General features: G+C 36.9%; 2 protein-coding genes across 2 annotated transcripts; both read right to left on the reverse strand.

The window, feature by feature from the left end:
• Positions 1-3,214: 3,214 nt before the first annotated feature.
• LOC18593786 (G-type lectin S-receptor-like serine/threonine-protein kinase At4g27290) lies at positions 3,215-6,864 on the reverse strand. Its single transcript, XM_018129815.1, has 7 exons — positions 5,501-6,864; positions 4,949-5,071; positions 4,723-4,868; positions 4,428-4,638; positions 4,071-4,308; positions 3,845-3,995; positions 3,215-3,745 (listed from the first exon to the last, which is right to left on the reverse strand). The coding sequence occupies exons 1-7, from the start codon at positions 6,771-6,773 to the stop codon at positions 3,428-3,430; spliced, it is 2,460 nt and encodes an 819-aa protein (XP_017985304.1). The 5' UTR covers positions 6,774-6,864; the 3' UTR covers positions 3,215-3,427.
• Positions 6,865-8,499: 1,635 nt separating this feature from the next.
• LOC108663915 (G-type lectin S-receptor-like serine/threonine-protein kinase At1g11300) lies at positions 8,500-12,399 on the reverse strand. Its single transcript, XM_018129811.1, has 7 exons — positions 10,993-12,399; positions 10,721-10,837; positions 10,038-10,234; positions 9,733-9,943; positions 9,374-9,608; positions 8,972-9,119; positions 8,500-8,886 (listed from the first exon to the last, which is right to left on the reverse strand). Exons 1-7 carry the CDS (start codon positions 12,314-12,316, stop codon positions 8,578-8,580), a joined length of 2,541 nt encoding a protein of 846 aa, XP_017985300.1. The 5' UTR covers positions 12,317-12,399; the 3' UTR covers positions 8,500-8,577.
• Between the last annotated feature and the right edge of the window lie 1,912 nt (positions 12,400-14,311).

Consider the following 14,311-nt stretch of genomic DNA (forward strand, 5'->3'; position numbering starts at 1 on the left):
CTTAACTTCACTTTCTTTTCTCAGCCATTGTAGTTTGTAAGGATGAGGATGTACTTCAGTTTGAAGTTTCAATTTTTCCACCATGTAGTTGGCAATAATATTTTCACAGCTTCCACTATCAATAATGACATAACAAANTTTTCTGTCATCATAGCAGTGTTAGGGTTACGACGTACAACCAGAGCTTCTCCATGGTTAGCAGAGACTTCTTCTATCTCTTCGCTGTTGAATATTTCTAGCTCATCATCTACTTCTTCAAGGCTAGGTTCTTCCATGACTTCTTCTTCAACTAAAGAGATAATTCTTCGATTTGGACAATCAGAAGCAATATGCCCAAATCCTTGGCATTTGAAGCACTTTTTGTTGACATTAGGAGCACGAGTAGAAATAGTCTCTTTATGATTTAGAGTTTTGGAAGAGTTTACCTTTGGAGGTGGAATGGTTGCCGAACTCTGTCTCCCACGGTTTGAAGTGGAATCTTTCTGTCTAGATGAACTCATTGAGCTTTTTCGTAATTGTTGTTTCTCAACCTTTAATGCTAATCTGATGACATCATTTAGGTTCCAATATGGTTGCAGTTGAACAACATCTGTAATTCCAACATTAAGACCCCCAAGATAACAAGCTACAGTTTGTTCTTCAAGCTCATGGACATCGCACTTCATGTGAAGTTGCTCGAACTCCATTGTATATTCTTCCACCATCATTGTTTTTTGCCTCAAGTTATGAAATTTGATAAAAATTTCTTGTCGATAATGCTCAGGAAGGAACTTACGCTTGAGTTCTCTACGCATCTTATCCCATATTCTGATCTTGTAGCGGCATTCTCTTTCTCGTTGTTTTTTGAGATTTTCCCACCAAATAGAAGCGTGTTTCTTCAATTTAATTGCCACAAGCTTCACACGTTTTTCATCGGGAATATCTTTGAGCTCAAAAACTCTTTCTACTGTGTAGAGCTAGTCAAGGAAGTCATCAGGATGAAGTCTTCCTTCAAACTCAGGAATGTCGACTTTGATTCCCAAATCTCTGGCAGCAGCAGTTCTCAGGCGACGAATAGGTACTTCTTCATCAGAGGACAAATTTTGATGAAATGGGTTGGTGTCATTCTCTTCATCACTAGAGTTGCTATTGTTTATTTAAGCATCACGTCTTGCGAGTTACTCTTGTAATTCTTGAATTTGCTGACGTAATTTTGCAATCTCAATCTAGTGATCATCTCTTTGACGATTTTGACGTCTTGGCGGCATTTTATTTTATTATGGTGATGTAGAAAAAAAAATGATGATATACCTATAAAGAAATAAAATTACCCGTACAAGGAGTATCGAAACTTGACAGTGAATCTGAACTTATACAGCGAATAATAATCCTCTCGCTTTGATACCAAACTGACGTCGGAGCGTTGTAAAGACACCTAGGCGTTGAAAACCCCACTAAGGTGAATCACCAATCTTGGCAAGGTTGAAAACCCCACTAAGGTGAAAAATAACCAAAATCCCACTTTGGTTGGCTAGGCCAAAGATAGTAAAACCTCTTACTCTTTAAAAGAGCCTAGAGAAATAAGCACTCATACTTAAGAAAATATTATTTATTAACTCTCAATTCTGAATGTCTCATAACTAACCCTAAGGATCCTATTTATAGTATTATAGGCCCAAATCTTAATAAAACTCTACTCCTAGTTATCTAATACAATTAGAATAATTAATAAGAGATTTAAATAAAATAGGTGTTCTATTCCTAAATAGAATATGACTAGCTTAAAATCCTAACACAAGTAAATGAAGAATTTTAATATACCTATAATTCCTAAATCAACTAAAATTAACAAAAATTAAATTAAATAAAATATAATCCTAAACGCTCCTACGTCAATAATTTTTTTAGTTAAAATGATATGATTTAATTAAGTGCATATATATAATGTATTTAAAAAATTATAAAACTAAGTTTTTTTATGATATAAATGACAATTTAAATTGTACGATTTAATCTGTTCACATTGAATATTCCATGGAAATTTATAATATAATAATAAACTCCACGCCGACTTCATTGATAAATTTTATATCTAAAAAAGTAAGGATGGCCCAATTAGAAAACAATTAATATTGACCACACATATGATTGGATGAATGAAAATTTTGTCAGCAATTTTGGTTGGCAGAGTGTGTACGCATGTTACGATACAAAAGATGTTGTTTGACGTATAGTGTGTTTCACAATTTCCACACGCGACACACCTACGTGGATCCTTCCACACGCTGGGTTTCATTTCATCTGTTTGGTTTGAAAGTAGGAAACACCATGTGAACTTGTCAAGATATCAACTTCAATTAGATCAGAACATAAAGACCAAAGACAGGCATACCCTTAGCAGAAAGCAAAAAGGGTCCTCTTCTTTTTGAGGCCTTGCAAGAGAATCTATGGTCATCGATCCAGGGGCCATGTTAAGAAAACATTGATATCGATAGCTTTGTCCATGTTAGTTATGGCAATAATTAGTTAATTTGTTATAAGTGGGAATTCCACGGGACAAGGTTTTACACCTGTTACCTGTTTTTTTTTTTTAAGTAAATTATAAAAATTTTATTGATAGTCATTTAAATTCCGACATGGAATACTTGTGAGATCTCTTGGGCAAAGGAGAGTACCTCCAAAGTCACCCGGAGTGCCATACATTCTTACGTGAAAAAAGCACAAGCATCCATAACATGATCACAAATAAAGACTATCATACATTATAGCACAAAGACTCAAATAAGACAGTGCATACATATCACCACCACATCAAAAACATAGATGCTTTATCCACACTAGATTTCACTAGTTGATCTGTGAAAAAGTCGATCTCTTTCAAAGTATGCACAAATGTGACCATATTTATAATTTGTTTTAAAACATCTATCCTATTGAAAATGGGCCATTTATCCCATAGCCTCTAATCAATATTGTTTGTTCAAGATAAAACCACCATAGAGTTAGATTCAATAATTAAATTAATTTTTATAAAAAAAAGGGAATTGAAAAAATCTAAAAACATGCAAGATTGTCATAATCTCTCCATAGTTTCATGCTTATTTGATTGCATATGTTAACTTAATAATAATTTTGTGATAATTTTCATATTTATAATCAAATAAAGATTTTGAAATTTGGACTTGCTGGGAAAGCCCAAAATTAACCAAAGATCCTAATAAATTTACAAACCAACTCAAACCAAAATATCAAAACTGAAGTTTCCATTTTGGTTTAAGAACCTTGTCCAATTTGAACCAAATTACATAGAATTATGGACATATAGTACCAGTTGATATGAAACATGCAGAGGGGTTAGACTTCAAGCCATAATCCCTGTATATGCATTGTCGTATTTTTAAAAATAAAAATCCTCAACAAAGAAGCTGAATAAGATAGCAGGAATTGTCTATCTAGCTTCTAGCACGGTTAGGGTAACTGCATTTCCTGTCATTGATTCTTCTTTAGTAGTTGTTGTACCACTAAAATTTGTGGAGCTTTTCCTTTGAATAAAGAAACCAGGCGGTTTGGGTTGAGGCAATGTTGCTGCTGATTCATTTGTCAGCATGAGAAGAACGGATGACATTGCTGGCCTGTCTTCTGGGAATTCTTGAACACACAACAAACCAACCTGGATACACCTAACCACTTCAGGCCTAACACATGATTCTTCCAAGCTGGTGTCAATTAGTTCCAAAGCTCTATCTTCATTCCAAAGCAGCCATGCCTACAGGGATGGTGCTTAGTCAGTTATACTCAGTAGAATAGCTAGAGGGAGATCAGGGAGGAGGGGGAGAAGAAATGAGATTTCATTGTTATGACTTACATGACCAAGAAGATTGTGGCGGTGATCAGGATGAGAATATCCTCTATTCTTTTTACCACTTACTATTTCTAACAGAAGCACACCAAAGCCGAAAACATCGGATTTGACTGAAAATGTTCCATCAATTGCATACTCCGGAGCCATGTAACCACTGCAATTACAGCATATTATATAACATAGCCTCTTTTAGTTTAAAAGATGATGAAAAGATGTAGTAGTAACTTACTATGTCCCAACAACTCTATTTGTTTTTGTTTCCTCATCATTGTCTCCAAAAATTCTTGCCAAGCCAAAATCTGAAATTTTGGGGATCAGGTTGCTGTCTAGTAATATGTTGCTTGCTTTGAGATCCCTGTGGATAATCTGAAGTTTCGAATCTTGGTGGAGATAGAGGAGCCCTCTTGTGATCCCCAGAACAATATCAAACCGCTTTTGCCATGATAGTTGTGCTTTTTTTCTATGGTCTGCACACATAATTTCTTGTAAATCTCAAAATTCTATTTGATATATCGGTTTGACCTCAAATATAATGTGTCGGAAATTAATTCAACTGATAATAGATAAAAGGTCAAGAGTCTCAAACCAAAGATGAAGTGATCCAAGCTACTGTTGGACATAAACTCATAGATTAACATCCTTTCATCTCCTTGAATGCAGCAACCAAGCAGTCCAACAAGATTCCTGTGTTGAAGTTTGGCTATCAAACCTACTTCATTGCTGAACTGTTCAATACCCTGCCCTGAGTCCTTTGACAGCCTCTTTACTGCTATTTCCTGTCCTGTTGGAAGATTGCCCTGCATATTGTCAAAGCACATCAGTATAGTTTTTGCTATGTTCTAGTAGTCGCCAGCAACATTACCTATTCCATGTTTCCTTACCTTGTAAACAGGGCCAAAGCCACCCCCTCCAATTACATTGGCATAACAGAAATTATTAGTGGCATTTTCTATGCTAGAGAAGTCAAATAAAGGTACTTCTGCTTCCTCTTTCCCACTTTCCGCTCTTGTTAAATGAAGTAATCCATCTGCAATTCATTGAGTTTTAATCTCTACATTACAGCCTTCTGTTTGAAGAAAATCAGTAAGGTTGGATGAGTATGCTTACCTCTTTTCTTTGATTTCTTCCAAATTATGCAGGACACCAGGCCCAAAATAATCGTGCTAGAAATGATTGACACCAGTAGGATAACCTTTGATCTGTTCTTTGTACTTGAATCATGGGTGGATCCTAGAACAGACAGAGTCAATAATCTGGTTTCTTAACCAGCATTTGTCTAATTTGTACTAGTACAAATTCAATTTTTTAAAATAATCTTTTCATGGGCAAAAATGGATAAACAATTGTGGTGAATATAGATAAAAAAATTGAGTAACTCAATTCAATTTCTGCATTATTTTGCTTTGTGTTATAATTCCCTATTTCTTCCTTTCTACCCTCTTTTCAATCTCCATGATGGGTCCATAACAAGTAAAATGCCCTAAAACAGTATGAAAACTGAACATTTAAAAAGTAATGCCCTTAAACAGTATGAAAAATGAACCTTTAAAAGGTATGCTTCAATGAATCTGAATTTACCATTCTGAGGATATATTGTCAATGGATTTCTAAATAGTTTTGAAGTGAAAGGAGGAAGTTTTATGAGAAAGTTGCACCTACCTAGACTTGAAGCCGGCAATCTTATATAGACCTCTTCTCCTCTGTACACTTCGGAAACTTCTCTGATGTCAATGAGATCACCAAACCACATCAAACAGCTACCGCCTCCAGTTATATTCAAATTAGCATAAGCTGTGCAAGAACAGTTCTTCAAGCATTCAGCCTCACATTTCTTGAGGCTCATACTCTTATTCAGCTGAACTTTTAACAAGTCCGGCAATTTAACCCCCACAAGCCTTAGAAAGCCTTGTCCATTTTGACAGTCTAGTGGTGATTCTCTTGCACAGTTCAGAGACAAAGACTTGTTTGTGCCTCTTTCTTCTTGTGATTTGGGAATGAATCCGGTTAAACACTCACAGGTATCTGTTCTCCGAATGCTACATATACTATTAGCACCACAGAGTCCATAGCTGTCACACTGATCAAATGGAGCTGAGTACAAAATACCCCATTCGCTTCTCCCCTCATTCAATATAAAACGCTGTAAAAAACCTGACTGATTCAACCATAATCTCATGGTAATAGCATTGCTGACAGCCTCATAAGAGTAATATAACTCGTTATCATTGCAGACAACAGTCGGTTTGAAGACTAAATTTGGGACTGCTGGAACACCTCCAAATCCAATTCCATTCCATGGTCCTGTACGGTACATTTTCATTGATCCCCTGTCAATGGCTAACTTAGGTAACCCATTTATGTCAAGTCTGTAAGTGAAGAGTCCGGGGGATGGATCGTCAGTACTTTTCCATGATGTTAAATATCTTTCCTGACCTGTCTTTAAGCTCCATCCTATCTTCATGCCAGCCAAAAGTGTGTCAGACGGGTAATCAAAGCTTTGCCACAGATAGCTTTGAGACATGCTTTTGTTGTCCTTGAGAACAAGGTTTCCACTATCTAACAGCTGTGCCACAGGATTTTCCGCTGGCACTGACACATTGGAAGACCAGATGACATTCTTTGCCTGGTTCAGAAGGACAAGATTTCCACGGTCGCTTACGGTTAAGACCCCTTTCCCATCAGCAATTGGATTTTTTCTGTTTGCAACCCAAACAACTGCTCCAGGGCTGTTCTTGAACCATATTCCCAAGTACCTGTTTTCTGATTTTCCAGGTGAAAAGAAGCCTAGTTCAAAGCTTTGGAATGAGGAAACCAGTGTCTCACCATCACTAATAGACCCTTCCACAGTTAAAATATCTGCTTCCTCTGACAAATCCAGGATGAACAAAATTATCAAAGAGCAAAACAAAGTGATTAGAGGAGCCCTCTCCATGTTTAAGTCTAGCTTTATTCCTCTAAACAAGTTCCCTCATGGCTTGCATAGAATGCAATGGTGTCATGAAAAAGCCTAACATTGACTTGAACTGTTGAAACTATAGATTTAGGTTGTTTACAGTAGTAATTCAACATGTTTTAGAGTTTTATGGAAAAATAAAAGGGGTGCCTGCAATCTTGTTAATAATCTCATTCACTATTGCTGAAAATCAATTGTAATAATATGACAGTTCATGTATGACAGTCAATGCCAGAATATTGTCTTACTAAAATTACCAATGGCATTAGAATAGAGAAAATTCTGTTGATTAACTACAGTACATTTCCTTTTTTATTGATGCCTCAAAGATATATATTTTAAGTTCATTATTAAGACCAGGAAATCTTGCAATTACTGGGAAAACATTGGAAGTCTACCACGTAAATGCAAAGAGAAAATAATTCTTACTTCCCATAACTGCAGTTGTGACTTGTGAGTAAATGCCAAATTAAAAGCCATTTTCTTGACTATTTCAGACACTTGTCTGCGTCACCTTGAAAGGAAAATTAGACTTTTTCTTGCTTCCAAGAACATTACAATTCTTCCTTCACAGCCATGTGATGCTTGACTTCCATGTCTTGCAAATTTTTTACGTCTATTCTCTCAGACTGATTCTTCATAGTCTCCTTCTCCAGCCGGCGCTTGGAAAACGAGGTTTTAATTATCAATAGCTGTTTACTCCGACATGTTAGCCTCACATTCATTTCTTCTAGAATGCCTTGTTGTCACATTTACTGACCTAATAGCAACTTCTGTATTCATCCATACGGCATGAGAGTTAAAGCTGGTTGTTAGTGTTAGAAAGGTGATCTTTATTTGGTTAATGAAAAGCTGTGAGCTGTGGAAGAAGAGAGGATCAGATGGCGGGCTGCAACGACAAATTGAAGTAGCTGTTGGAGTCAAAACGCAGCAAGCAGGAGTCGTTTTGTTTTACTGATTTGTTTGTTAGTGAAACGGTGCGGGAGTCTGTCGTTTCACTTAGTTTTCTTTTATGTTTTACTATTACGGTGTCGTTTTATATTTCTTGTAAGCCTTTAAGCCAAGTCTGTTTCAGTTTGTTCTTCCGGTTGCTTGGGACTGGTTTTCATGGCGAATGTGAAGCTGAGTTCAGGCTCGATTCATTTGCTTGAAAGCCGTCGCTATATTTTAGGATCTAGGCAGTTTTTGACTTTCAAATTTCTCATATAAATACTGAAAAATGTACCAAGCAATGTGATGAATTCCAGAACAAATTTTCACTACTCTGTTTAAGAGCTTTTATTCTCCTTCCTCTGCTTCTTCTTCCTTATTTTCTGGAATTCATAAACACTTACAAATTTGAACAGTTAGATCTTCAAAGCTTCAACGAGTCATCTATGTGAGCCTTAGATCAGAGATGTCAATGGATAGGATTATGTTTTCAATGTCCTAACTCAGAACCCTATATTACCCGATTAAATTTTTGAATTTCTTTCCAAACCCGTCTTAATATTCAAAACATTACTCAATGAATACCCAGTTAAGACATATCTCATTGTCTGCATATTAATTTCCCAGGTTATTCTCCTTGATTTTTATACTTTTCTAATGAAATCATATCATGGACATATTTTTTTAAAGAGGGAGTTTTTCCAAAAAAAAAATTTTTAAAGAGGGAGTAATTAATGTGGAAAGAAAGTGATTAGCAATCTCAGCACAATTGAGATGAGAAAAACAGGCTGATGTCTTAGAATTTGAGAAAAGATGATATGTTCTGAAAGAATAACTACACAAGTTTAAAGTTTCATCGAGCATTCAAAACTGATAGTGTTAGCTCATTTGCAGAGCAGATTTCTGGCTTGCTCGGACTTGAATTCGGGTCTACCATACTTCTGACATTTGAGAAAGCTGGTTTCATCGGAGAAGGTAAGACGGTAAGTTCATTGCTCAGCATCGAGACCACATCAGACATGGTTGGTCTGTCCTCAGCACGTTCTTGAACACAAAGAAGTGCAATGTTGATGTATCTAATTGCTGCAGTGGTAAAAGAACTGTCTTGTATGACAGATTCCATCAACTCCAGAGGCCAGCTGCTCGTCCAAAGATCCCATGCCTGAAAAGGTACGATGACATGAAATAAAAGGACAACACTTTTATGAATGATTATATCTCGGTTCAGTTACTGGGGGATCACTCACATATCCAAGAAGACTGAAAGAATTGCTCTGATAGAAACCAGTGTTCTTCTTGCCACTTAAAACCTCTAACATCAAAACTCCGAAGCTGAAGACATCTGACTTAACAGAGAAGACGCCTTCCAAAGCATACTCGGGAGCCATGTAGCCACTGCATTTCCATAATAAATCAAATTATTTACTAGCTTCGTGATTAAGAATAGTTGCAGTATTGATTTAATCATTTTAATATGGCAATCAGGAAATGCAATACATTCTGGGAAACCCTCAGCTCAGGCACCAAGTGAAAGAACATGGATAAAACTACACCAACAACATAGCAATTGGCAAATGCAGCTTGCCCTTATGACCTTATGTGCCCTGATGCTTTGCATAAGAGGATCCATATACATGCTAACTACTTACTAAGTCCCAACAATTCGATCAGTTGCTCGTGGTTTACTGCCTTCGAAAATTCTTGCCATCCCAAAGTCCGAAATTTTTGGGTTCATCTCTTCATCCAACAAAATGTTACTGGCCTTCAAATCCCGATGAATAATTTGTACCCTGGAAAACTCGTGGAGATAAAGAAGACCTTGAGCAATCCCTTCAATGATGCGAACACGAGTTCCCCAAGCTAGTATAAAAATTTTTTTGTTACCTTCATGGATTTAAAACAGAGCAAAAAAAAAAAAAACAATTAATGAAACTTATACTACTCATGAAATAACAATGAAGTGACAAACATGAGAAGTTTATATTGCTCTGAAATGACGAGAAGTTACCAAAGAGGAAAAAGTCTAAGCTCTTGTTGGGCAAATACTCGTAGACAAGAATCTTTTCATCTCCTTCAATGCAGCAACCGAGAAGTTTCACAAGATTCTTGTGTTGGAGTTTGGCTATGAGCATTGCCTCATTTTTTAACTCATTCCAACCTTGTCCAGATTTTCTCGAGAGCCTTTTTACAGCTACTTCATGCCCTTTTAATAATCTTCCCTGAAACAGACAATCCTTCCTGAGTTTCTCACAGAGAAGTTATTAATTTGAATTTTCCTTCATGAGGCTTACTGCATCCAACATTGAACTTTACCTTGTATACAGGTCCAAAACCACCCTCTCCAAGTTTATTTGAGGCAGAGAAGTTATTGGTAGCGGCAGAAATGCTAGAAAAGCTGAATAGCGGAATCTCCACTTCCTTCTTCTGTTTTCCTTGTCCTTTTACTTCAGATTGTTCATTTTTGGTAGGTGCTGGGCTAACACTAAGTTCAAATAATAACAAGTTCTCCCCTGCTTGGCGACAAATTGGTGAAGCATGAGGGTAAACATAAGGATTCTGGCATTTGAGTGCATATGCATTGACAGATTCATGCACTCAAAAACAAATAGTGAAATTCTAACAATCTATTACTCTCTATAATTTGAGAGACCATGCACAAATAAATTTAATCCTACTGCTATATAAACGGGAAAACTGCAGACCCCTATTGGTAGTGCTAGTCCAATGGAAAGACCATTTGCATCTAAGTTTGGTCCAATGAACTCATATGACAATTCAAACTTGCAATTTCGGATTATGACCTTGTACCCTTTTTGCAGGTATTGAAGCAAACTTAGACAGGCTGGACTCACTGCTACGTTGGGAGGTGCACTTGTTGCATTGGTAAATTAAAATTTGACCCAATTAACGCAGAAGCAATTCAAGATGGCACTTTTGGTTGATGAGGCCGAAAAATCATGCACGGTTTCTTGTATGTTGGTAGAGAGAACTTTCACCTTTTCTTTTTTGCTTTTTCTTCCTCACTTGCCAAATGAGCAGAGCTGAAGTAAAAATTGTCACAGAAATGGTCGCCGATATAATAATTGATCGCTTCCTCTTGTTTCCTGTGCCTTCTGCATATGCCAGAAACACATAAGTTAATCCTGTGTATATTAACGCAAAAATATCTACTCAGAACAAAAAATATATTATGGTTATGAAGGAATGAGGATATGAAAAATGTATGTTTAACAGGAAAGTTGGAAGAGATTAGTTCCATTGTTCTTACTTCTAGTTTCCAAATCAGCAGCAGCAAGTTTGAGGAAAAAATCTCTTCCAGAAATGTCATCAGCTGGAAGTTGCTGCAAATTAATAAGAGCTGTGGTCCAGATGGAGCAATTTTGATCGATATAAGAAAAACCAGTACAGGAGCAGTTGCTCAAGCAGGATGACCTGCACTCACCAATACTCTGAACCTCTAGAGTAAGCTGTTTCTTTGGTAGTACTACATTAGACAGCTTAAGAAATCCATCCCCTGCTGCCTTGATATTAGTGTCATTGCCACATTGCAAATCAGTTTTCCTTGAGCACCCACGGGAATAATCTCCTTTATTCCAACCCTCAAGGGAGATTGGTTGAAATCCGGGTAAGCAGCTACAATATGGTAATGACACATTGGTGCAGCTGGCATTGGCTCCACAATAAGCATAAACGTCACATAGTTGTCTAGGTTGGGAGTTGAACAGAGTCCACTCATTTTCTAACCATAAAAATTGCTTGAACTGTCCCGTGACATCAATTGCGAATCTACTAATGATGTCTTTCCTATAGATGTAGTAAGTGAGATAATTCATGTTCAATTCAGAAACAATAGTAAAGTTGTAGAGGAACGATTCAGTAGTGAAGTCAGACACGTTGGCATCGTCTGTCCAGGGCCCAGCTTTCCAGTATATTTCACCACTGCTCAAGATCTGAACGCGTTTTTCTCTAGGATCCAATTCCAAGGTGAAATTTCCAGGACTGGGGTCATCAGCACTTTTCCAAGAGACATATGACCAAGATTTTCCTTTCTCTCTATCGTATCCAAGTTTCATCCCAGGCAAAAAAGTATGCGAAGGGAAGTCAAAGCTCTGCCATAAGATATTAGATTTTTCATTTCTCACGACAAGATTTCCTGAATCCAACAGTGTAGCACTCACATTTGCATCAGAAGTTATGTCTGTCACCATGTAAATTATTTTACGATGTCTAATCACTAGATTTCCATCAAGACTCATACTGAGAACTGCAGAATCAGTGAATGGATAATCTCGGTTTGCTAACCAAACAACTGTTTGTTCCGAGATATTCTTGTACCATATACCCACATAGTAATTCCCTGAATTGCCAGGGATAAAAAATCCTAGTTCAAACATTTTCCCAGCTGATACTATAGTTTCTGAGCTATTGAGGTGTTGCCCTGGTGAGATTGTGTCCGTTGCAGCATTAGGGTATTTCAAGATGTGGCAGGAGAATATCAGCAGGAGAACAGGATAAATGAATTGCCATTTTGAAATCATTTTGTTACCTATAAGTAATCCAAATGCTACGACCAAAGCTGGATCTAATTTCATGATGGAGACAATTATGAGATATGATATCTGTTTGATCCCAACTAATTCGTTTACTCTTAGCTCAAACGTTTAGCTGTCATAGTGTCAAGAGTTCAGAGTTTGTATCATGTGGACACAACATTTTACTTCAAATAAAGATGCAGTTTCAACCTCCCACAAGCATGTAAATGAAGAACCTTCAACTTCAACCTGAATTCTTTTATTTCTAAGAATTAGATATCATTCAGATTTTGAATCCTTTCACCCCAACATTCTAGTATGAATAAAAATGAACGGCCTTCAACTTCAATCCGGCTATACTGCTATATATTTAAATGAATGCTAAGAACCAATTTGGTGAAGAGAAATACCTGCAGAAAGCCGAACTCATATAGCCACTGCAGCAGATGGAAATCAATATTATAGCCTGTTGTATCAATGTCTATAAACATGTGTATTACCAAAGTTGAGTTAACTGATCAGATACCATAGGACCACCGCAGAAAGAGATAATTACCTGATGGTGTCAATATGTTTCCTTAGCTCCTGCAAACAAGTTTCTGATTTGAGCAGTGTTTTTCAAGGAAACTGCTTTATCCTTAGGTTGAGTTTCTGAGTTTTTTGCTTGACGACTTCCGTATGTCTGCTATCCCACATCTCTTTTTGTGTAGATTAGGCTGTTGTCGTGGGAGGGTTGTCTAGCCTTGACGGGTGCATAGGGTGATAAGGTTTCGTTTGTCTACAGGGATCTTTTGTCTCTCTGAATGATTTTGCAGTGTATACCCCTGGTTTCTGTTAGGGGCATAATCTGCAAAATGGTTGTAAAGTGGTGAACCATGTTCCCCTGTTTCTCTCATTTATATATATTGAAATTAAAAAAAAAAAAAACACTAATCAGATACTATTCTTATTAGTCAGGTATGAAATTATTACCAAGAAAAGCCCTCTGAATAATATTAACAAGAATATTATTCTTGGTCAAAGAGCGAAATTCAAAAGAAGAATGGTCTTGTTGTAGACTCTTATGCAAAAACACCAACATTTCAAACGATGTTGACAACTGAAATTTCATTCAGCTATAGTTTCCACCTTTGTTAAGTTTCCTAGAAAAAACGAAGGAACTGAGGCTAGCTTTTATCAAGAAAACAAGTATAATCGGAGGACTAAATAGAATTAGCAATAACATAAGAAGTCACGTGCTCAACAGATGGCATATTAAGAGAACAGACACTGGATGCATCAGACGTCCCCTTTTTTGCTCTAAGTGGTTAGAACCTTTCTTGTCCATTTTGTAAATACAAGCTTGACAGCTCAATACTTGTACACAGCAGCTCATTACCTGTACATTTTTCCTTTTTTCTTTCCGATTCTTTCTTGTGCATATATCCACGGTTTTGTGGAACAATTAATGGATGATGATTCTTTATTCTCTTACTCACTCTCGAGCAGCTTTCAATAACAAAGGAAGAAGAGAATCGCGGGGAAGAAAGAGAAAATAAAGCAACAAGAAAATATGGCAATTCCTTTAAATAGTTGGTTATACAGGAAAGAGAAAATATCAAGCAGCTAATGAGCATTTGTAGACTAATCGGTTCTTGGAATATTGCACTGGTCTAAACGATACAGCTTCGAGGAGAGACAGATACAATTCTTAACAGCCAACTTCGTAGAGTCGAGTGAAAACGTAAATGGCAAAAAGTAACAAAGGTAAGATAAAGAAAAGCATCCATCAAACGGTAAAATGCTATTTAAATTAGCACGTGTTGCCTGCATGGGCTATCATCTTGTTCTCCCTTCAAACTCAAATAAGGCGCGAATCCTCCATTAAAGCTTACTGTAACAGCTTCACTGCAAGATAACAGACCAGCTTTCAACAATCTTCATGTATAGTTTATTGATGTTCGTTTCTTTGGGTGAATTACATTTAAGGGACTGAAACAGCCACTTAACTTAGTCTAGCAATGCCAGATACATTAGAGAAAAGTAAAAGGTATATCAGCATGAGCTCGAGAGCCC

This window comes from Theobroma cacao, unplaced genomic scaffold (assembly GCF_000208745.1).
Source record: "Theobroma cacao cultivar B97-61/B2 unplaced genomic scaffold, Criollo_cocoa_genome_V2, whole genome shotgun sequence".
In the NCBI taxonomy this organism is placed as follows: Eukaryota; Viridiplantae; Streptophyta; class Magnoliopsida; order Malvales; family Malvaceae; genus Theobroma; species Theobroma cacao.